General features: G+C 37.4%; 1 protein-coding gene across 6 annotated transcripts in view; it reads right to left on the minus strand.

The window, feature by feature from the left end:
* PKHD1L1 (PKHD1 like 1) overlaps window positions 1–25682 on the minus strand; it is a 157540-nt gene that overhangs the window by 63921 nt on the left and 67937 nt on the right. For 4 of the 6 annotated variants that reach the window (XM_053208108.1, XM_053208109.1, XM_053208110.1 and 1 more), the window contains 14 exons: window positions 24664–24887; window positions 22902–23886; window positions 19600–19848; window positions 18796–18945; window positions 16716–16890; window positions 15575–15737; window positions 14509–14665; window positions 12699–12778; window positions 12128–12257; window positions 10676–10805; window positions 7208–7449; window positions 6043–6179; window positions 2919–3948; window positions 976–1167 (listed from right to left, as the gene is read on the minus strand). In XM_053208108.1, the coding sequence (XP_053064083.1) occupies window positions 976–1167; window positions 2919–3948; window positions 6043–6179; window positions 7208–7449; window positions 10676–10805; window positions 12128–12257; window positions 12699–12778; window positions 14509–14665; window positions 15575–15737; window positions 16716–16890; window positions 18796–18945; window positions 19600–19848; window positions 22902–23886; window positions 24664–24887 (4044 nt within the window). The remainder of the gene's footprint in view (window positions 1–975; window positions 1168–2918; window positions 3949–6042; window positions 6180–7207; window positions 7450–10675; window positions 10806–12127; window positions 12258–12698; window positions 12779–14508; window positions 14666–15574; window positions 15738–16715; window positions 16891–18795; window positions 18946–19599; window positions 19849–22901; window positions 23887–24663; window positions 24888–25682) is intronic. The other 2 variants (XM_015070425.3, XM_053208107.1) reach the window with 1 other exon arrangement.

A 25682-nucleotide genomic window follows, 5' to 3' on the forward strand; every position in this document is an offset into this window, starting at 1 on the left:
ATATTGTTTATTGTACCACAGTCTCTAAAAGTTTAAGTGATGTTGCTCCATCCCAGACATCTGGTAATCACAAGAAAAGGAATGGCTGCTGGGTTCATGTTTTTAAGCCACTGAGATAGTGGGTATAACCATTACCCAGAGAGTTGCTGTATGACCTTTTCAATTCATAGGAGGAAGAAACTCTAGTAAGCATGTTTTAAAAGTTAAATATAATAACTGATAACATCGTAATAAATGATAAAAGAATTGCTTCATACTTACTGTTTCCCCTGCAGATCCACTGTCCACTATTCTTCATGAGTTTGGACAGTGGGGAGCAGAGGAAGAAGAGAGGCAGAGAGGAATGTGTAATGAACTCATTAGTCCCCCCTCTCCCTGTGAGGAAGTAGGGGGTTCTCAGTGGGCTCCTGCATCTCTCGACCAAAGGGCACATTCCCATTTAACTTACTTGTTTGGCTGGTGCAAATGCCAGAGGGATCATGAATAATGACAGCAAATTAATTCAACCTAGTCAGGTAATGATGTCAAGCTCATCTGATATTCCAGGTATGATATCATTACTAAAACAAATCGGTGAACCAATAATCCCTGGCACCTGGTGTACAGCTATTGGCCTAGCAAATGCCCCTCCAACCCATTTCAATCAACAAATATAATCAAAAGGCTCTGCCTTCACTAGCAGGGACAACAGTGTATTTTTACCGTCTTGCTCCAAGGACTGTGTCAACTTTCCTACTCTCTGTAGTAATATTATCTGGAGGTTCCTTGAGCAGCAGAACATCATGCTGGTCCATGCATTTATTCCATACCCTCACATGCCCATTTTGGGTGTGTTATTTGTTTCCTGCCTGATAATGACTAATAAAAATATTATAATTTTTCCATGTTCCAAATAGCGAGTGACAACTCAAAAAGATGATGATGAAAATAGAAAAATATTTAAGTTACTAGTTTAAACGATTGTATTCCACTTACCAAAAGAGTCTGAGAGAACCACATCCTTTTCAAGCAGAGATACTGGAGAAGGCTTGTTGAATGCCAAACGGTGGAAGCTGACTGAGGCGTCACAGACAGACCCAGGGAACCCAATGCTCCACTCGGCTTCTTGTGTGCAGTGGGAAGGGTCCAGCAATGAGCTGTATGGAATGACAGTGTGTCCTCTGTGACCTAGGAGATGGACATAAACAGAATGTTTCCTGTATCATGTTAGAAAACTAAAAAAACCAACAAAATCCCAAACTGTCTACAACATATAGCTACTGTGACCCATAGTACCAGTAACAAAATCTAAAAGTCCTGGTAATTTATTTTTTTGGCATGGGGGAATAGGACCTCATATGGAAGCTTTGCAGTGGATTCTTTGGTTAGGGAGATTATTGTAGATGTAGATGAAACACAGGATCTGAAGAATACATGAGAGCCAAATAAGGATGGGAAACAGGATAAGTAACTTACTCAAGAATACACAGAAGGATTCAAACCCAGGAAGTCTGACCATAGAGCCTGTACTCTTAACCAATGGACTGCCAACTACCATTAAATACCCAAGCTGAATGAATTAGATACTAATAAAGGTTATACAAATTTTTATAAATGAGAATCACCCAAATGTTCTCCCTCTAAAAGCCACAATTAGAACAACAGTCAAAAGTCAACAACTATAGTTGAGAACTCAGTCTATTTGAATATTGAGATGAATCTTTTTCCATCTTACAAAGTCTTTCAAAAGTAAATTGTTAATATCTGTAGATTTACTTGTCAATGATCTCTTAAAGAATTATGCAGAATCCCACACATAATCCTTGTGATCTTATTTAGACAAATATATCATTAAAATGTGTACAGAGGGGTGCCTGGGTGGCGCAGTCGGTTAAGCGTCCAACTTCAGCCAGGTCACGATCTCGCGGTCCGTGAGTTTGAGCCCCGCATCAGGCTCTGGGCTGATGGCTCGGAGCCTGGAGCCTGTTTCCGATTCTGTGTCTCCCTCTCTCTCTGCCCCTCCCCCGTTCATGCTCTGTCTCTCTCTGTCCCAAAAATAAATAAATGTTGAAAAATGTGTACAGATACTAAACTGTAGAAATTATGAATATTTACAGAAAATGTGGCATACTCTATGTTGAATTTTGTACTACAGTTAACATATTCTTTGAACTAATGTCAAATTCAGAATTTAGAGTGGTAAGAAAAGGACTGGGGAGCCTGGGTGGTTCAGTTGGTTAAGTGTCTGACTTTGGCTCAGGTCATGATCTTACGGTTTGTGAGTTTGAGCCCCACATCCTGCTCTGTGCTGACAGCTCGGAGCCTGGAGCCTGCTTCGAATTCTGTGTCTCCCTCTCTCTCTGCCCCTCCCCTGTTCGCACTCTGTCTCTCTCTCTCAAAAATAAATAAATGTTAAAAAATTTAAAAAAAAGGAAAGAGTTAACAGTAGCCCTGTAACTTATTCCTTTCTTTTACAGTATTTTAGCAAGATAGTTCTAGTTTGCTTACATTGCTTATGTAAATAAACCTGGAATATATACATTGATGGGGCATGATTAGCTTAGAGAATTTGGGTAATCATGTAGTTTCTTATCTGTATAATTAACTGAATATAAAATGAATAAGCAAAAAATTTCCCTTTGTGGTCAAAGTTCCCATAAATATTCCTCAAAATTTGCTGTTAATCCAAACCAAAGTGCAAATGCAAGAGAAAAAAAAAGGATAAAGGATATTTTTAAAGGCTACACCTGACAATTTGGGCTTCTTCCACAAAAAGAGTGTCTCATCTGTGCCTAGTGCTGACCTATATCCTTAAATCATTGCCAAAGTTTGATGTTGGGTAAGATCTGTGATTCATGTGAGTCTGCTTTGACAGTTCAACTCTCTGTGTAAACATAAACATTTCCAATGTATATTACCAGATGAGAATATAACATTACCTGTAAGTGAACCATCAACATCAATCAGTACCACTTCATGTTCCCATCGAAAGCCAGCCTTGTTTGGTGTGTGAAAATACTGGATATCAACAAATTTTGCACTCCAACCTCCACATTTTTCATTACAAACTCCAGTGATGGATGTCACTCCCAAAGCTGCACAGTTGGGACGGTCAAAGTTCATAAAGTGTACAGAAGATACAGTCAAGCCTTCACTAAATGGGAGAACCAGGCCTTTCCTTGTGCAAAATGCAGACCCCATTCCCAGTTCATCAAGATGCCCAACTATTTTGGCATTTTTAATCACTGCTCCATTGGTTTCACCCCATCCCCCAACATAAGGAGCCAGAATCCTCTTGGTCTCGATTCCAGCCTCATAATTATTTACCATCACAAAGTTATGGAACTGAAGGGCTCCTCCATTGACCCATTCAGCTCCTTTTTCACAGTTCCAAGTAGTAAGTGAATTAAATATCGCAGGCACTGGCACTGTAGAAGTACAAGATCCTGTTTGCATGGGGAAATATTCTTCAAATATCCATAGTCCAAACCAGCCTTGAGAATGAACAGTGTTGTTAAAGAATTCTCCAAGAGGAACTCTTTTTTGGCAAATGTTTCGGTCATAGGATGGCCCATCAGGATGGTTGTTCATTCGGTACCAAAAGCCAAAGTGAGTGCCTCCAGCAGCTGCATTGTGTCGTATGGTGTTGTTTGGGTTGGTTACCCAAAATGCAGCTGGGGTCACATCATCATTCAAAAGACTAGTACTTTGTTGCACAAAGACTGCCAAGTTATATTGCAAAATATTGCCATGTTCAATACCATCTTCTATAAAAAATGCTCCTCCCTTGATATCATATATAATATTCCACTCAACCAGCAGGTGATGTGTGTTATGGATAGTAACAGCTCTGTTATAGGCCTGGTGAATTGCACAGCCTCTTACATAAGATGTAAATTGCAAATCTCCGAGCAGGTGCCAATGAATTGGATATCGCCCCAACCGGAAAGCCTGGCCAGCATGGAATATCTGTCAAGCCCAGAAATCATAGCTATTTAGTGATACACATAGACTCATAATTTGCCTGGCTTATATTTTCTTGTTTTATAACAATCTCCAATTTTATATTAATTATTATTGATACATTTATATCTGCCATATTATTCATGTTTATTCTTCAAATCTGTTATGTGACCTTCAATCCACATTGTTTTATTCAATATATAACAGCCCATACTTGTTACCAAATGAATGAATGAACAAAAGCCATCTCTGAATCTTGTTTTTCACCTCAATCTATTACTAAACTTCCATGTTTGGCAATATAAAACCTTTCAAAGACTTATTTTTCTCCTTCACTCTGATTCTTATATAATAACAACAAATATTTCTTGAATGTTTACCGATTGCCAGATATTGTGCTGTGTCCTATATGCATGATCAATCTTTACCACAGCCCTACAAGGTAGCCATTTGTCACCAACTTCACTTTACAGATGAAGTTTACGATGGCTAAGAATCTTGTTCATGGTCATAAAACTCCATTTAAACTCCATTAAAGGTGGTCTGATTCTAGGTTGGTGCTTTTATTAAACACTGTGCTGTGCTTTCTTTCAGTAGGTCTATAATCCATTAATTTAATACAGAGGATACCAGTGTGTGGGAGTGCGTGTGCAAGTGTGTGGGTGTAATATGATGCCATAATGTTAGAAAAAATATTAGGGCATCTATTTATTTTCATTTTTCATCTAAAAATAAAAAACTATTACTAATAATCAATACACAGATCGACCCTGACCTTATTTAGTCCATATCTCAGATGTCACATATGTGTAACATATCCTAGAAAGAGGGAGATACAGGTGTTGCCTCTACCACCCTCAATACGTTGTTTGCAGTCTGGGTGTCTCCAATTTAATACATTTATGGATTTTACTCTTCCTCTCTCTCTCACACACATCCTCCCTCCCTCCCTCCCTCCCTTCCTTCCATCATTTCATCCTTCCTTTCCTCCTCCCTTTTACTGAACATCTGATAAAAACTGTGCTAAATTTTGATTATATAGACTGAATATGAGTAAGTTACAGAGGGGCTCCTAATCTCCTGGGGATAACTTGCATATTTATTCATTTTTTCACAAACTGGTTACATTAACAATCAGTTGAGAACCTGCTGTATGTCAAGCACAGTTTCAGCTACAGGACAATCAGTAGAAAACCAGAAACACAGAATCTCTGAACTAATTGAGTTTATGTTCTAGGGAGAGAGATTGAAAATATATATATATATATATATATATATATATATATATATATATATATATATATATATATATATATATATGTCAGGAGCTATGAGTAAATGAAGGAAAACATGTTTGGGCAGTTATTTCAAATAAAGACAGTAAGGAAAGGCCTCTCTTAAGGGAGGACATTTGAGAAAGACACCTGACCGAAATGAATGTGAGCCATACAAGCATTTGCTGGAGGAGAATTCCAAGCAAAAAGAAGAGCAAATGCAAAGAACCTGAGACAGAAATGTGCTTCACAAGGAGGCCCATGCAGCTAGCATGGCATGAGCCTGCGTAGAGTCACAGGAGATAAAGTCAGAGGCCAGCTGGGGGACAGATCGTGTGGGTCCTATGGGAAGGACTTGGGCTTTTTGTTTTAGGTGTAACATAAAGCCATTGGAACAGGGTGCAGCAAGATCTGATTTATACTTTAAAAAGTCTATTTGGCTGTGGCATGGAGATTCTATTGGAGAAAGGGTGGAAGCACAGTGATCAGTTAGGAGGGAATCAGTAGTCCAGATGAGAGGGGATGGTGGCTTGGGTGAGGGACTGGGTGGCAGTAGTGGAGGGAGAGTGGATGCAGGTCATTATATTTTGTAGGCTGTGTGGGTAGAACTTGCTGATGAATTTTATGTGGGGTGTGAGAAAAAGAAACAAAATTTTGGCATGATTAAATGGGTGAATAATTGGGTGTATCAAAATTGTCTGTTTACTTCTCTGTCTCCTCTACCAGATCATAAGCAGCATCTGGTCAACAGCAGGAGTTCAGTGCTTAGTCACTGCCATGGATAACTTTCGGCAAACCACTGTGATTTACTAACAATGCATCTTACCTCTACGTATTCTATTCTTCCAGTTACCATGCTAGCACCAGGGACAGGAGCATGAAACATAATGCAGCCTCCAAACTGGTCACTTCCTATTTCTTCTCCAAACTTTCCCTGGAAGCATGTTTGTGTAGCAAATTCACCTTGAAAAATATTTTTTAAGATATTATAAAGAAAAACCATGGCAAAATCCTCTAATTATATAGATCCCCCATACCTAATTATACCTTTTTATTCATACATAATTTTAATCTCATCCTGGGATATAATTATTTGCATTCACATCATTTCCTCCTCTATCTCGTTCACCTTTGCATTCTCTAAGGTACCTATTACAGTATTTTTCAAAGATACTAAATAAATATTTGACTGGTTAAATTAATACTAATAAAGATATTTTTTCTTACTATCTCTGAAGCTTTGCCCCAATATTTGGAGATTAACATAATGCAAATCCTATATTTGTATAGCACTAGAATATGCATATTGCCACTTAATTCCTGTAACTACAGTAAGTGGGCAGAACAGGAAATATTCTTATTTTAAACAGGATGATATTAGGTTTCATGAACTGGAATCAGAATGTAGGTTATTTGACACTGAATCCAGGGAGCCTTTTCTAATATAACCCACTGAAGTCTATCTTTAAACCATATTTCTTAATATTTAACTATACATCATATTGTAATGGTATTTTTATTACATAAAAGCATCTATCTATCTATCATCTCTCTATATATACATGCATACACACACAGGCACACATATAAGAACTGTGGTAAGCTATGGAATCATTTCTTGTCTAATGACACTTGAGTGGAAGAGACACATCTCTTCAGGACCAAAGTGATTAACTGCTATTGTTTGACTCCCTGGCCATCCCATTGCCTTGTCCCAGAGATCACAGAGGCCTATGTTGAGGTGGAGTCTCCATCAGCCTATATCCTAGAATCATAACAATGAACATATTGGACACGTGCAGCCTGAGTGAGAAATAAACCTTTCTCATTTTAAAGAGAAATGCCATTTGAGGTTTATTTAGTACTAGAGCATAACCTAGTATGCTCTTTCAACAGCAGTTTTTAACTGGGGGTGATTTTTCTCCCAGGGAGCACTTTTACAATGTCTGCAAACAATTTACAAGCTGACACACTCAGGTTGCTAAAATTACCAGTGTCAAATCCATCAGGACATGCTGGAATTTTGTGATTCCACTCCATAGTATCAGATCCTCTTATTAAAATATTCCTTGTGAGAATTCCAACTTCTGCTCTTGCTTCAAACAGAGTTCCATCAGGGAGTGTGACAGTGGTTCCTAAGTGTGTGTAATTCAGCGGGTCAGTGAGCACTACGTTTGTGCCATCAGCAGATACGGATGCAATGGTGCGTTTTTCATTCTCTCGTTGACCGTGTCTGTAAAAATTTCAACAAAAACCTTTCCAGATTAATCTAAATCAACATAATCTTGTTTCAGTGCATTTGTTTTATGCTCTCTGAACACTCCCTCTATAAACTAGGAAATTTTTTAATGTCTTACAATATTCTGAAGAGGAATTCGAAAATGGTGTTTAACTCTTTCTTAGAGTGAGCAAATTTTACAAATGCATTTCAATTAAATAAATATGTTCCCAGTGCTGCAGTTGTTTAGAGAGAACTCGACTAATTCCTATAAAGTATTCACATAAGCCATTCACTTAAAACTTTGAAGATCACACTCAGTGGTCCTCCACTGCGAATGATTATATCTGCCCATGAGACATTTGGCAATGCCGGGACACATTTTCGGCTGTCACAAATGGGGGTCCGACTGGCATCTAGTGGGGAGTGGCTATGGATATTTCTAAACATCCTATAACACAAGGGGCTGCCCCACACAAGAAAGACTTGTGAGGCCCAAAGTGTCAACAGTGCTGAGGTTGATAAGCCATTGGAAGTTTCTGAGTAGGGAAAAGACAAGACTGAGGGGAAGTATATGAAGCCTTATTTCTACCACTTCTTCAAAACACCTCCAATTCCAGCCACAGCGAAAGGACCTCTCGATTCTATAATATACTCACTCATGTATTCATTCATTCAGCAAACATTTATTGAGTGTCTAGCTGGTTTTCTAGGCACAGAGCGAAGGATGCCAAGTAGAAAGTACCCCTGACTTTACAGAGACGTGTGTGCCCGTGCCTGATTGTATATTATCTACCGAAGTGTGTGACTGGTGTTTTCAACAGAGGTAAGGTTAGGGGAGTTATTTCTGTGTCTTCCTGACCTTCCCTTTTGACTCATCTCTCCCTTGGCAAATCTTTTTCCTCTTTTAAATACTGGTTCAAATGACAACGTCACATGCAAACTGGGTAAAAAAACACCTCTCTCAACTTTCCCAGCCCTTCTTCTGGATTCCCAACACACTCTATCTCATGCCCTGTCAGTGCCCACCAAATTCACACTGCAGGCCCATCATGTCTGCTGTGGCTCTCCTATCTGCTTCTTCATCCTTTCCACTACCAGGCTGCTCCTGCAGGTAAGGCACCCACAGGTTAAGTCATTTTGTGTGCTGAGCACTTAGTACAGTACCTGTCACAACTCAGGAACAGTGTTTGATTGATTTAACAGATTAATGCAGAACGAATTAGTGAGGGGAGGAAAATAGAGGAGTGGAGCCCACATCGGAAGGTGATGTAATATTCCAGGTGTGAGGGACAGAGTCTAAATTAAACTAAGGGCAGGGAAAGCTGATGGAAGAGACATTTCAAGGGCAGGACCCAAAGAACTTGGTGATGTGCAGGAAGTGACAGATACTGATAGTCAGAAAGTCACTGGGAAAGTTTTTGTGAAGATCAAAACTAGACTGTAAGGGCTTAAGGGGAAAAAATGGATAACAAAAATGCAATGAAAAAAATGGGCATAATATTTAAGCAAATTAATCATTTTTTTAAGCAAAATGAAAGCAGCTAGAAAAGATAAGAGAATAAAGTTATTTTTCAAGACAGTGAGTGGTTGGAGAAAGCCAAAGTACAAAAGACTCAGAGAAGGAACTGTGGGCAAAGGAAGCCATGGGGAGGTGAGGATTAATGATGCTTGAGCTAAGGGTATACCAAGAGCATAAGATCCCTTAGGCGATATAGAAAAGGGATTTAGGATGGCCTCTCCCAAATTCTCTTGGATTCAGATGACACAGATTTCTTTAGAAAAGAAGGTTCTACAAAGCATTTTAATATGTTATGTGCACCTGAACACAATTTTTATGCCTTTGTAATAATATCTAACATTTATACAGCACTTACTTTGAGCCAGTTTCACTCTGAGTGCCTACACATACTAACTCATTTAATTCTTACAATAACTCTGACATAGACACTATTAGCATTCTAGTTTTCCTGAAGTACAGAGATGAAATACTATGGCTGCAGACCTGGCAAGTGGTATTGCTGGGAAATGGGTCCAGGCTGACTAATTTTAGTAGTTTTCTCAACCACTTGCTTTTACAAATTCTTAAATACAACGTATGAATGAAATAGTAAACAATGAGTTCAGTTTGGTGGGAAACTTCTTAATTCTTGTTCCTTAAAATTAAATATCTCTAAGCTAAATTCTAAATTTACCCTGTTATTTCACACAGAAAAGCTATAAACAAGAACCTTCTATTCTACTCGGAAGCCCTCTCATTTTGCTGCTTTTTATTTTGCCATTATGTAATTAAAATTTCTTCCAAAGGCAGGAAAAAAAAGGACACTTATAAAGCTAAGTATATACTTAACTCTTCCTAACATCTGCAAGTCTATTTTTAACTTGGAAGATGGCAAAATCAAAATGCCATCTTGAATTTTAATTCTAAATTGAGTCACGACCTTAACATAATTTAGTCGTTTCTTACCATAAATTACTACTTGTTACCTGATAAGCACGGCCATACCCAATTTTGCTATTACCCATAATTTGAACAATAAAGCAAAAATAAAGCTCTTCCTGCTCCCTTTCCCCACCAATATTCTTGGTGTAGCTGTATTATTTTTATTCTTTTTATTTCTCGTTTGCTAATATATAATTAAGCAGAAATTCAGGGTCATAGGCCGTTTCAATTGTAAAATGTCAGACATGTAAAAGGTCGTGTTAATCACCACTCAATCTGTAATAATTTCTTCTCTTTGTTTCAATCATTACTAACAACCTTGCTCCATGGGAACCACTGCTAAGACTGTAAGATATGAAACAGTTCCCCAGCAGCCTGACACCGTGTTCTCTGGTGACCCCAAATAAAGCAGCTCGTTTACATTTTTGCATTCACTAATGTATTTAGCTAAAGCTCTAAGTCAGAGGTTTTAAATGACTTAATAGCAGAATGCTTTTTTCAAGCAAAATCTTACATGGGAATCTATCTGTGAAAGACAACTAAAATATTTCATTAGTATACATTTTATAGGTTCAAATTTATACTTTTTCCTATTAGAAATTAACCAATTAAAACAACACAGTGGTGTTCAACCTGATGTTAACATTTAGCAAATATGTACTTGGTATTTATATTTCTTTATTAGAGGTTTCAAATTTAAATCAAATAGTTGTAGACCTTCTGGATCATCCCTCTTTTGCAGAGTTAAAAAAAATCTCCATTCTAAATCAAAGTTATCATGCCCAGAAGACATCATACCTGTGACCTGTGCTTGCGATTACAATCTTATCGCCTGGTTTCCAAGTTACTGCTTCTTGTAAAATCAAAGTCCTTTCCCCCGCCTTTGCTGTATGAGCCAGACGAGTCCAGATCACAGAAACAGGCAGACCTGGAGCCAACAGACAAACTGAGTCTTTCTTTCTTTTTTTTTTTAATTTTTAAATCAGTGTTTATTTATTTTAGAGATAGAGAAAGATTCACAAAGCGCAAGCAGGGGAGGGGCAGAGAGAGAGGGAGACACAGAATCCAAAGCAGGTTCCAGGCTCTGAGCTGTCAGCACAGAGCCTGACATGGGGCTTGAACTCACAGACCATGAGATCATGACCTCATGATCAGTTGAAGTCAGATGCTCAACCAACTGAGGCACCCAGGTGCCCCCAGACTGAGTATGTCTAAAGATGTGTTTTCTTGCATAGTGAGAGTTTTATGTATTTTTCATATTTGCCTGGATTGAATCAACTTTGGAAAGGTTCATTTTACCTTGGCATTTTATACCTTTCTCAAAAAAGAAAAAGAAATATTTAGAATGCTTGCTTTATAAAAGTAACAATTACGTTATGATAACATGTGTGGATCTATAAAACTAAAAATCATCCTTCTGCAATGATATACTGCATTTAAAACAATTATCTTTATAAAAACACAATATAAATGTGATTTGATACTATTGTTAAAACAGGCAGAGGCCTATTACCTTTGCCATTATTGATATAAATTGCTTATATTGATAATCTAGAGACAAATGAAATGTGTAAACTTCTGAAAATTACATTAGGATATTTATTTAGCACAATGCAGGGTGACAGTTATTATCATAATAGGGATTGTGTTTATACATTCTAAATTTATGAAAGAAACAGATTATTGCAATATAGAAGACTTTAACATAAAAAGGATTCACACCATGCTTCCTTTAAATAAGTAAGCCTGATACCTCAAACATGATCATAATCATTTTTATTTGCTGGTAATTTTCCAGAATATAGTCATATAGAAGTACAACTATAAACTTATATATTTAGAAAGAGCCCATTTTAAAATACAAACATTAGAAGTTACAATCTTCTGCTTCCAGACTTAATGCCTTGGTATATAGACAAATGAAAGCAGTAATAATCACTATGTACTCTGGTAGGTGCTGAAATAGGCAAAAGGTGTTGTGGGAACACATACAAAGGAAGAAGCAGAACGGTGTAGAGAAGATCCAGAACGGTGTCCCCAGGAGTGACTTGGGTTGTGAGTCTTGGTAGTAGGAAGGGCTGGCCTGCCCTGGATAAGGGGAGGGCAGAGATAAAGAGGAACAAAGAGGGGACATGTAAAGACAGGAGAAGCTTGGCAAGTTTTCCTTTAAAGAGTTGTCAGGAGGGTTATCCCTTGTTTCCTGGCTAGTTTCTCCTGGACCAATTCCCTGAGCCCTTTTGGCTGCCCTACCATGCAGATCCAGGATTCCTTCTCGCACGGCCAGAGTTTTGGTGCCATATACTGGGAGCTCAGGAGATCGCAGGTGCCCATGCAAGGTAATGACCGCCCTGTGTTGAAACGGGGATGCTTCTGTCCCAATCTGCAAGGGATTTCACAAGCATCATTCGGAAAGTTAAAAGTCAATATCCACAGTTTTAACCACTTAAAAAGTAACCCTTTCTTTTGAGAAATTGATTGCTCAGTTGTAGTATCTTTATTCCAGAAGATAAACCTTACATTTTCTAGTCAGATCTTTGGAAAGGATACTGATTGACTTTAGCCACATTTCAGAGCTATTATTTTTTTTCTGTTCTATTTAAAATTTGGCTCTATGATAGTATGCTATTCTCTTCCCATTAAAAGCACAAGAACACTCTGGAAGATATTTTCCCAAAAAGGGGATTTTAGACTAGTAATGGAGACCTACATAAAGATAAACTTGTGAGGGCTTGTTATAATTAACCATCCATTTTACAAGCGGCATTTTACAAAGAGATGGAGAGAGGTTAGCAAGGATTCCATATCAGGTTCTCTCGTATACCTGAAGAATGCCTCCGTCTGTAATTAGAATATTTTCTGCCTGGAGTTCAATGTCAGCTTCATCAAATATTAGAGTTCCACCTGTGAACCATACAATTTTGAAATATAACAAAGGAAATTATTATTAAAAGCTATTTATTAAATTACACATAAAATTTTAATTTCTTATTCTTTTTTTAATGTTTATTTATTTTTGAGAGAAAGAGCGGGCATGTGCATGAGTGGGGCAGGGACAGAGAGAGAAGGAGCAGAGGAAGCAGGCTCTGTGCTGATAGCAGAGAGCCCAATGCAGGGCTCAAACTCACAAACCGTGACATCATGACCGGAGCCAAAGTCAGACACTGAACGGACTGAGCCAGCCCTAATTTCTTATTCTTATCTGCTATCACTATGCATGCCACTTTAACTTCAGCTCTTTAGCAATATAAAATACAAAAATTTCAGACAAGACCCAAGAGTTGATGGAAAATTAAATCCCTAGACAGATTATTTTCCTTTGACCACTGTTATTTTCTATGCTTTTAAATAGTGCAGCTACATGTTCTATAAACACAAGTCTTCAAAGTATAAATTAAGGCCAAAGACAATTAAAATTAGGGGTACATGGGTGGCTCAGTCAGTCGAGCGCCCAGCTCTTGATTTCAGCTCAGGTCATGATCCCAGGGTCATGGGATTGAGCCCTGCACTAGGCTCCATGCTGAGCATGTATTCTGCTTAAGATTCTCCTTCTCTCTCCCTCTGCCCCTCTCTTCTGCTTGTGTTCTCTTTCTCTAAAAAAGAAAAGAAAAGAAAAGAAAAGAAAAGAAAAGAAAAGAAAAGAAGAGAAGAGAAGAGAAGAGAAGAGAAGAGAAGAGAAGAGAAAAGAAAAAGTTAAATTAAATTAAACTAAAAATGAAAGAAAAGCACTTTTTATAGAAATCATGACAATGCTGACATTAGCTCTGAACTCCTATCCACTAATTTACACCAGCAACACCTATAGCCTGATTAGCATTATTAAAGAATGTGCTGAGATATATTTTTGTGAGACTGATGTAAATTTGTCAACAATAAAACTTTACTTGTCCAAAGGTCCAAGAGTTAATAACTTCAAATACTTGAAACACACTATTATCCTGCAAGTTAAAACAAAAACAAAACACAAAGGTTTTTGAGCAGCTAAAGCCATTATGGCAAAGTTGATACCTGAAAGCCCAAAACATTTTACTTTCACCAAATATTGTTGCTTTTACATGTAGTTGTAACAGTTCTGGTTATTTCCTCCTCTGTACTAATGGAATATCAAGAAGCAGAGAGACGTCCAAGTACAATGAAAGTAGTTTGAAAGACAAAAGTGAGAGTCACAACCTGGCACCCAATGGGAGTTGGGGTGGTCATTTAGTATAGAATTTAGCAAATCTCTCTGATTTTATAACCCCTGGGGGCCACTATACCAGTCCTTTTCTGAATGGGAAATACCTTTTACTGTTGTGATTCACCACACGCGAAGAGGCATAGGCACATGCACATACATTATTATTGAAACAAAAGTTTCGCAAAACAACATTTAACTTTAGAAGGTGCTTACCCATAAGAAGGCAAGACACTCTGATATTTTCCATTCCATTTCATCAAAAGATTATGGTTACAACACACTAAATAACAGCATACCACAAATGGATTATAATGTTCAATTTAAAAAACACAGTATTCCATATTGCATTAAAAACATCATACCACTATAAATAATCATAATCATGAGTTTTAACTAAATTTTATTCACAGAAATATTCCATAGACAGAATCTAATAAGTAGGTTTTCAGAAATTTACCCTGAATAAGCAACATTTTCAGAATAGGTGTATTTTGATCCAGCAAAATTGTCTGTCCTTTTGTAATAACAACTAGAGACCCTTCCTCGGGGGGAGGTTTTCCTCCCCATGAGAAGTTGGACGACCAGGCATCGACATACAGGAAGTCAGCATCATCCTGTAATAAAATACGAGAAGCTTTTAAATACAGATGTTTTATCAGAATGATTCATTCAATTTCTCAAACAAGAAGGAACCTAAACCAGGAAACATTTTCATTAGTAACAGAGTATAATCTACCTGATTTTTTTTATTTTTTATTTTTATTTATTTTTTTTAATTTTTTTTTTAACTTTTATTTATTTTTGAGACAGAGAGAGACAGAGCATGAACGGGGCGGGGAGGGTCAGAGAGAGAGGGAGACACAGAATCTGAAACAGGCTCCAGGCTCTGAGAGGTCAGCACAGAGCCTGACGCAGGGCTTGAGCTCACGGACCGCGAGATCATGACCTGAGCCGAAGTTGGACGCTTAACCGACTGAGCCACCCAGGCGCCCCTACCTGAATTTTTTTTAAAGTTTTAAGTGTTTATTTATTTTTGTGAGAGAGACAGAGACAGAGCGCAAGCAGGGGAGGGGCAGAGAGAGAAGACACAGAATCTGAAGCAGGCTCCAGGCTCTGAGCTGTCAGCACAGAGCCCAATGCGGGGCTTAAACTAACAGACTGTGAGATCATGAGCTGAAGTCAGACACTTAACTGACTGAACCACTCAAGTGCCCCAAGTTTAATCTACTTTAAACATGTCACAGCTGTCTGTTGGTTTATTTCACAATAATTATAAAGTGAAAAATCAATTACCAATTAGCCTACAATCCAGAATAAGTAAAAACCTGAAATCATAAAATATTAATAACAAGCAACAAAAACATGTTACTTTAAATTTAGCATAGTTACATTTCAGTTATTTTTTGGAGACATTAACAGAGTAAAAAGTCCATTAACAATTATGCCATCTCCCATAATGTTTTCTATTTCTCCTTTCTCTTCTACTTTTCTATTACTGTCATTCGTACTATACTCAACAGCACCTTTACCAGTTTGGCCATGCCATTGCTCCTGATGTTGACGTTAACTGGAGCCCACCCTGAAGGGGTGTGGGCATTTGTCACACAGATGATATACGTCTTGTTGGAATACTCAACATCACATTTGGCTTCAGCTATGGTGATGTGAACATCCTGCATATTTTCACTGTAAAGAAAAAAGGGGACAAACAAAACATTGACTTTCTTCCCTCAAATTTCTAGGTAACATTTTCAAACCCTATTAATGATACGCACTACTGCAAAAATAATGATCTTACTCTATGATCCATCAAAGTGCAGACTGACACTTTTTTCAATAGCAAGTCTTCAAACTATGTGTTAAGAAAAAAGTAAACAGAGATTAAGAAGACAGGACATAAAGCTGTACAAATTAGCAGGCATTCCAGTGCTGGGAGAAAAATTGCCTGGGTTCAATTTATTGAAAGAATCCATGTTGGTCTCTAAAGAGCCTCTTTTGGTAGAGACTTTCAGGGATCCTTTTGTTTATGTGATATTTTCACTAAATTCAAAGACTTCAGAATTTAATATCCATGTAAAAATTCAAGTCCAAGGTCTTGAGAAATTAAGTACTTGAGAAATTAAAATTGCCTTCTATGATTTAAATGATCTGCGGTTTTGAAGTCAGCCTTATCCACTTGAAGAATAATGACAGTGCAGTATATAAATTTGAGCCAAATAATGAATATGTTTAGGAAGAAGGAATCCGGCCACTTACAATGAAATGGACATGATATATGAAGACATGTTTCATCAACTCAGTGAAGCAGATCATGGTTGGTGATGAGATAGTGGGGGAAACATAACAAGATGTGATTTATACTTGGGGTCTGACTAGGATTTAGGGCAAGTTATTTAACCTAATTTCAGTCTCCTAGCCATAAAATGGGATAAAAATATCTAAGATGGTAAGGCAGGAAGTTTCTGTGGGGTAGGAAGGTGCCTGACATGGAGTAAGTAGTTGATAAATGTTGGCTATTAGTACTAGGATGTGCCTCAAGCATGACTTCTGAGCAGATACCGGGTACACATTACGTGAGTATTTTAAGCACTGTCCTTGCATAGGAGAAAGGAAGAGTGATGCCTTGAGCTTATACACACCGATGTTTGTGTGTGAAGACAGTACCTGAAGCCTGATCCCGTGATCGTAAGTCTGGTGCCCCCTGCTGTACTGCCTCTCTTGGGAGATAGTTCCGTGATGAGTGGAGTCAGTGACATGGCATACGTAAAAGGGGTCGTGGACTGTGACAAATCCTTCCCGTTGACCACACTCACTTCACAGGCTTGCTCAGGTCCTCTGCCTATGAGAAGAGGATCGAACTGAGGACAGTTCTGCCATCAGGCCCTTATTCATTTCCAAAACTCCCATTTTCAATAACATCTTCCTTTTCCTGTAATCACTTCCAATATACACAGGCTATTTTTCAATTAATAAGGATCTCTAGCAATAGCCAAAAAATCTCAAAATTCATGCATGTAGTCAAAGAGAAAACCCCTTAGACCCTTTCCTGGAGACTCTTACTGTAGATGATGCTATAAACCTCCCTGTGGTTTCCAGCGCTAGAGGATGCGACACCACAAATCAGAGCAGGAAGGGAGGGAGAACTGGTAAGACACACAGGCTGAGAGCAGCAAGGACTGACAGCTGGAAGTGAGCTAAGAGACAGAAAGAACACAGACACCTGGTACGAAAATGTGCAAAGAAGCAGAGCTGGCATCAAGACAGCCCCAAAAACCTCGACAAATCTTGACAGCACTGTTGCATTAAAAAAAAATCAGCATGTAAACTGATGTTGAAATGATAAATAAGCTCATTCATAAAAGTGTTATATTTTCTTCAATATTCTTTGTTTAAGAAGTCAGGGGTGCCTGGGTGGCTCAGTTGGTTAAGCGTCCAACTTCGGCTCAGGCCATGATCTCATGTTTCGTGGGTTTGAGCCCCACGTCTGTCTCTGTGCTGACAGCTCAGAGCCTGGAGCCTGCTTTGGATTCTGTGTCTCCCTCTCTCTTTGCCCCTCCCCCACTTGGACTCTGTCTGATTCTGTCTCCCTCTCTCTCTCGAAAATAAACATTTTTTAAAAAGTCAGAGAAGAAGTAAAAATGTTTATAAAGACTTTCTCAAATTTTGTTAAATTTTTTTGAATGTGTATAAACCATATTTTTTATTCACCTAGAGCATTCCTTTTGTTTCATTTTAAATTTCACTGGATAATTAAAATGTGTTGTGTACTTAAAATACCAGATGTTTAAACTTCACAATAATATGATAACCCAAGAATTAGGGTTAATAATATCTCCACTTAATAGATGCATGAACTGAAATAGAGTTCAGTTACTTAACTGAGGTGACACAGTAAGTGGAAAGATGAAATTCAGGGGCTCCTGGGAGCCCGGGCTCTTAACCACCAAATAAAAATAAATAAGAGTAATAATAATAACAACAGCAAATCACATCTCATGTTTCAGATATCATTCCATCCACTTTACATACATTAACTTATTAAACCTTACAATAATAAGGTAGGAAAATGTGATTATTCCCAGTTTACAGATGAGGAAACTGAGGCACAGAGTAGTTGAATAACCTGCCCAAAGACACAGCTTGGGTTTGAATCTCGGCAATGCATTATCATGGTTTACACTCATAACCATACTATCTTATCTTTAACAGAAATCTAACAGTTCAATAGGAATTAAAAATGTGTTCTCCATTAGGCATGCTCAGTTTACCTGATAAACTGAAAAACCACAATTTATTATAAACAATTTAATCTAGCCCAAAGGTCATGAGTCTTGAAAGACATATAAACCTAGAAAACAAAGTTCTACAGAAATTGTTTAAAATGAGGACAGTCAGAGGCGCCTGGGTGGCTCAGTTGGTTGAGCGTCCAACTTCGGCTCAGGTCATGATCTCACAGTTTGTGAGTTCGAGCCCCACGTCGGGCTCTGTGCTGACAGCTCGGAGCCTGGAGTCTGCTTCGAATTCTGTGTCTTCTTCTCTCTCTGTCCCTTCCCCACTCACGCTCTGTCTCTGTCTCTCAAAAATGAATAAACGTTAAAAAAAATTTAAAAAAAAATTTTTTAAATGAGGACAATCATAAAGGTGATTCAATTGCCTCCAAATCTTAGAAGAAGAAATTTAGACTCTGATTTCTTTAACATTAACCATTTCTCAGAGACTGCCACTCTTTTTTCTGACTACTTACCATTATTACGTGGAGTTTTACATAATAGTGTTGTGCAATCGGATTTAAGCCTGTCAACTGCACATTCTGAGCCACACACTAATATAGTTGAGGTCTGTGGATTAAACCCAGTGCCTGTCACAGTCATGGTCTGACCACCACCAAAGCTCCCTAATAAAGAAAAATAAAAGGGAGAAACACAGCTAATGAAATGAAAACCTCCTCTGTGTACATATTTCAAAACATGAAATGGAAGTAAATTATAATAAATGAAATGATTCTTAGAACTGAAATTATATAGTATATATTATATTAATGCAACAGAATTCCTTTTGATGGTATTAATTTAAAACCTTTACTGAGTAAACATTACATCCTGTCATTTATTTCAACTACTTCTAGGAACTAAAATTTTATTTACCAGAGATGTCAAAAGGAATTTCAGAGTAGTCAAAACATAAATGCAAAATTACTATTTAATTAAGAGTACATTGAATATACTTTCTTTAACCACTAAAATAATTTTCAAATAGAAAAAAATATTTATGTATTCGTAATTATAGGTCAGTGACGTCTAAATATGATTTTATAAAATTATGTTAACACTAAGAGAAATATAGGCAGTAAATGAATATTTTGAAGTGATTCATTGATACATGCACATGCTTATTTGATGGATAAACCAAACTATCTTCAATGTGTTATAGGAACTACAAATCTTAGCAGTGTTTAAAGAATAATTTTTTTACTGAAGTGTTTACTGAAGATTAAGTGTTTACTGAAACAATATAAAATATTTGTAGGTTCCTACACATTCATGGCTACCTTGGCTTGGATGAATATTCTGAATAGTAAGTGGGTACTCAAATACAACTGTGGACACAGCAAAGCCTTTTGTCTTATGATGCATCATGACAGGATAGGTGCCACCAGCATGATCTCCAATGATGCACTGCAATACACTATCATTGACCACGGTTACATTACACTGGATGTTGTTTATCATCACGGAAATTTCCAAGATATCAATACCAAAATTAGATCCAGTGATTTGAATTTGGGTTCCTGGTGGACCTTTAAAAAAAAAAAAGAAAACAATATATCCAGTACTTATCTATGCATTGAAAGATATACTTAATTACTTCCATAAACAAAATAATATCCAGTATTTTAAAGCTTAAAAAAATATTAACAAAATACAAAGTTTGGCTATACCATATATTATAATCTATAGTATATTTACTATAAATTATATCAACATTCATTATTTTCCAGCACATTGTTATTCTGCTATTGTTAATGTTAATTCAGGCTACTGCAGAAGAGGGGAAAAGAGAAGAAAAAGATTCAGAATTAAGAAGTATGAATGTCTGGGGCACCTGGGTGGCTCAGTGGGTTAAGTGTCTGACTCTTGATTTCGGCTTAGGCCGTGATCTTGTGCTTCATGGATTCAAGAACTACGTCAGGCTTTGCACTGACAGTGTGGAACCTGCTTGGAATTCTCTCTCTCTCCCTTTTTCTCTCTGTCCCTCCCCTGATCATGCTTTCTCTCTCACTCTCTCTCTCTCTCTCTCTTTCTCTCTCTCAAAATAAAAAAAAAGTATGAATGTCTGAGCAGGGGTGGTGAGTTGGAGTATATTTTATGAATGAGGATTAGAATTTTTTATTTTTAGTACTTTCCTGATATTGGCAACTCTTTTGAGGATGGATTATTTTTCTTAATTTAAATATTTTCAATATATATACTTGATAAACAAATTATGATAGGTAAGATAGTAAATACAGAAACAAGGAATTAATTTTAAGAATTATAGATGAATGTTGATGCCTTGAATAAATGCACATAGAACAAAGTACTTCAATCCTTCTTCCTTTTCACAAAAATGCATTAAGGGCATTAAACACATGGAATTTTTCATAGTTCATCCAAATGAATGCCTTCATATTTAAAGAATAAGTGAATAGATATTAACCAACATAACTTGTTACACATAGAGTCATCAAATAGTAGGCTGATTTTAATTCAAGTAGTAATGGTAAAAATGGCCATATAACTGACCATAGTAAAGACCACTGACATTTAAATGGTCATTTTAAAGACCACAGAAATTAATAAGATCTTTCATGTTAGGAATAGTTTTAAGATACAAGCCAAAAAAATGATTTTTTAGTCTTAAATTTTTAATTTTGTCTAGCATTTTCACCTATCAAATGGAAGTGTTGTTCTAAGTTTGATCTATTGCCTATCTCTTTGGTAAATAAAGCAGCTCAGTTCTCACTTGTCTGCAAGTTCCATAACTTCAAATACATTGCTTGAAAGAGACATTCAGGGGTGTCTGGGTGGCTCAGTATGTTAAGAGTCTGACTCTTGATTTTGACTCAGGTCATGATCTCAAGGTTCCAAGAGTTTGAGCCCTGTGCTGCTTGGGATTCTCTCTCTCCCTCTCTCTCTGTCTCTCTCCTTCTCTCTCTCTCTCTCTCTCAAAATCAATAAATAAACTTTATTTTTAATTTTTTAATTTTTATTTTATGTTTTATTTATTTTTGAGAGAGCACAACTGGGGGAGGGGCAGAGAGAGAGAGTGAGAGAGAGAGAGAGACAGAGGATTCAAAGCAGGCTGTGCACTGACCACAGAGAGTCTGATGCAGGGCTTCAATTCATGAACCATGAGATCATGACCTGAGCCAAAGTCAGACTCAACCGACTGAGCCCCGCAGGTGTCCCTAAATAAACCTTTTTTTTTTTTTAAAGAAGGATACATTCAGGCAAAAAGATGGAACAGAAATGGCTCACAGAAATACAAACACATGCCAATATCCAATTCATCATTTGCAATGATTACAAATACATGGGGAAATGTATGTTATTGCTATATTAATGTTCGCTTTAAAAAAAATTTCTAAATGAGAAAACTTAATGTATCAAAGAAAATTTCACTAGCAAACTTCTTGAAGGGAGAGAATACATCTTACCCAAACCTGGCACATTTTCTGGTAATACAAACTTAAAAAGATTATTTTTAAATAGCCTTTTAAAAGGGTAACATTTAGGGGTGCCTGGGCGGCTCAGTCAGTTGAGCGTCCAACTTCGGCTCAGGTCATGACCTTGCGGTTTGTGAGTTTGAGCCCTGCGTCGCGCTTTGTGCTGACAACCCAGAGCCTGGAGCCTGCTTCAGATTCTGTGTCTCCCTCTCTCTCTGCCCCTCCCCTGCTCACGCTATGTCTCTGTCTCTCAAAAATAAATAAAGGTAAAAAAAAAATTTTTAAGGCTAACATTTAATTATTTTCTTATTAAAGTTGCCATTCTAAGTTACATTTTATGAATGAATTTATTTAACCTTATCAGGTAGGTACTTGCATGTATAAGAAAACTAATATTTAAAAAAAATTTGTCCGAAGTTGTATTACTATAAATTAGAAGAACCAAGATTTGAACCTAGGCATCAAGGCCATGTTGTCACCTTTACACTATAGCTGCCTCTCCAGAATTCATTATGTAGATGATAAGCATTCCAACACCTTGAAGATTATCAGAAACAGCATAGAATAATGACAAAAAAAATTAAGAAGACATCTCAATCTATTCTTAGCTTAGAAAAATGAGTTATGCTAAATCATTATGCAAATCTTATTTCATAATATTTTTTCCATCTGAATGGGCCAATTACCTTCTTAAAAAGAACTCTGTTGAGTTAATAAGTTAGTATTCAATTGTAGCTTCATGGAAACAAGATACATAGAAAAAGTCTCAATGTTTAGTAAGATCACCTACCCCTGAATTTTAACAGTTGTTTCCTGTGCCATACCAGCATTAATGACATAAATTATCAATTCAACTCATAGATACCCATCTATTTCTTCCTCATTTTGAAATTCAGGTCATGTTAATGGGGATTTTGTTTCAAAATAGAAGTTGGAATTTGACTAAAAATTTCATCATATGAATGTGCAAAAAATAATCACAAAATGGAAACTACACAGAACTCAAATCCCATGTATTAATTGAGTTAAGTGGATTGTCTAAGAACACATCTTAATAATCACAGATAAACATTATTCCATTTCTACACTAGTAAATATTACTGATAATATCATATCAAGACAATAAAAGGAAGGCATTGGAGTACCTGTCCTTGGATCAATTTCTCTGAGAAGCGGAGTATCCTCCAAGGTGTATGTAAATGACAGAGGTGGATAAGCAACTGTATTAACGGAGATCTTCACATCGACCCTCCCAACCATCCCTGCCGGGGTACTGCAGGAGACTTCACTGGAGTTGACAGAAATAATTTCACAAGGTTCATCCCCAACAGTGACTGTGGTGTTGCCTGGATAGAAGCCATTTCCTGTGATCACCAAAGGAGTTCCACCAGCAATGCTTCCAGAAGTGGGTGTGACAGATGCAACTGCTGGGCTGCTAACAGTAAGGTTCCCCAGAGCCACACCTTTACTTCCCACCACAACACTAAGAGGATGAAGTCCAGCTGGGAGAGGCCTCACCAGCACGGTGATGTTATTGTCATTAACATCTATTGCTCTGACCTGTTGGTTTCCAATGAAAACAGCAATGTCTTCCAAGGCAGTGCCAAAACCGTGTCCTTCAATAAGAACTTCTCCAGGTCCTTTGATGGAGTTTGGGAGGATTCTCGTTATGAAAGCAGTGATACTTTCTGAGTATGAAAAGCTGCAGTTCCCCTGACACTGGGCAGGCACTCCATGTATTAGAAGATCCACTTTCACCAGCTGTTGGGGAGCGGGAGATGTTTCACACTCAATGGCTGTGTAATTTACAGACAGAACTTTACATGGCAAATGACCCAGAAAGACTTCTGCACCTGCAGAAGAAACCGCAAATCCAGAGCCTTTTATGGTCACTCTGGTCATTCCGCTAGTTGATCCTGCATTTGGCAGCACCATGTCGATGTTTGGCAAAAGTACAAAACGCCCATCAGATTCACTGGACAGCGTGTTGAGAGCAGTGCCCAGGTTGTAGACAGTTAATGTGACAATTTCCCTGATGCCAACGTCCATTGAGTTTTGAGGGTCGATATGACAAATAATGGAATTATCACTACTTTCTTCTACAATACAGGGGTAGCTACCAATCGTAACCTGAAAGTAAGATGAATATGGAAACAAGTCAATACATTACTCTGGAGTGAACTTAAATTTTATATTAACAGCAACTGAATTTTAAAAATTTAATCATGTGCAAACTTTTTTCCTCATAAAACTGATTTAGGGGGCTGATTAAAGCATCTCTCGGATCAATCTTAAAACTATGACCATACATGAATGGTCATAGCTACATTATTCATAATAGCCAAAAAGGTGAAAACAATCTAAATGCCCATAAATGATAAATGGATAAATACAATGTGTATACTATATAATGGGATATTATTCAGCCATAAAAAGGAATGAAGCACTGATAAACATAGTATATAACATTGAAGAACCTTGAAAACATTACACTAAGTGAATAAAGCTGGTCACAAATGACCACGTTATTATTTATACATTCTATTTTATTATTATTATCATTCTATTATTTATACATTATTCAATTATTTATAAGAAAGGTCGAGAATAGGGAAATTCATAAAGACAGAAAATAAATAATGGTTGTTTGGGACTAGAAGGGTTGGAGAGGTTGGGGATAATGTCTAAGGGTTAAGGTAAAATGTTCTAAAATTGAGTGTGGGGATGGATACACAATTCTGTGAATATACTAAAAGCTATTGAATTATGCACTTTCAATGGGTGAATTGTATGGTATATGAATTATATTGCAATAAAGCTGTTAGGAATTATGTTATGAGGTTATGGATGAAACATTTTCCTTTTACTGAGTACACAGTAGTAAAAAGGAGATCATTATATTCTTACCTTATTAGCAGATGTGAGATTACTGAAGCCACATCCAGTAATTGTTATCAATTCATGTAGTGTTCCAGCAGATGGACTAATGTTGCTTATAGATGGTGAAAAACAACTTGAAAGCTCAAAGACCAATCTATCTGAATTTTTAACCCCAGTATTGTTCAGGCCACACTGGGGTTCTGTTGCTAGGCAGTCTGTCCCAGAGCTTCCCAAGTGCAAACTCACAGGTCCTTTAGATAAAAAGAACTACCCGTAAGTCATGTATAAATATTCTAAAACAAGAACCATTCTCAGAATGCATTACTCTTTATTTTAATGGTGGTGGCTTATATTCCATTAAAACTTTTTCTTTTCTTTTGTTTTAATGATAAGACGGGCTCAGGCAATACAAAGTTAAAATAAAGACGTGGACAAAGATGGTGCAGTAAAGAGAGAAAAGTGAATATAAAAATAATTTCCTTTTCAATGTTTCTAAAGCCAGATTCTATAGGGAAAATAAAACAATAACATCATTTCACATCTTAATATATTTTGGGGCACATACAGAGGGTCAGAACCTTATTTTTTATTTAAGTTTATTTATTTTGAGAGAGAAAGTGTGAGTGGGGGTGGGTGGCAGAGAGGCAGAGAGAGAGAGAAAAGAGAGAGAGAGGGAACCCAAGAAGGCTCTGCACTATCAGCACGGAGCCTGACATGGAGCTGGAACCACAAACTATTAGATCATGACCTGAGCCGAAATCAAGAGTTGGATGCTTAACCAACTGAGGCACTCAGGTGGCCCATTTTTTTTTTATTAGAGAGAGAGAGAGAGAAAGAGAGAGCATGACTGGGGCAGACGGACGGAGGGAGGGACACAGAGAGAGAGAGAGAAAGAGAGAGAGTGAATCTCAAGCAGGCTCCATACTCAGTGTGAAACCCAATGCAGGGCTGGAGACTTTGACTCTGGGATCATGACATGAGCCAACACTCAACCAACTGAGCCATCCAGGTGCCCTCAGAGTGTCAGAACTTCTTCACACTACATC

Source organism: Acinonyx jubatus, chromosome F2, assembly GCF_027475565.1.
Source record: "Acinonyx jubatus isolate Ajub_Pintada_27869175 chromosome F2, VMU_Ajub_asm_v1.0, whole genome shotgun sequence".
NCBI lineage: Eukaryota > Metazoa > Chordata > Mammalia > Carnivora > Felidae > Acinonyx > Acinonyx jubatus.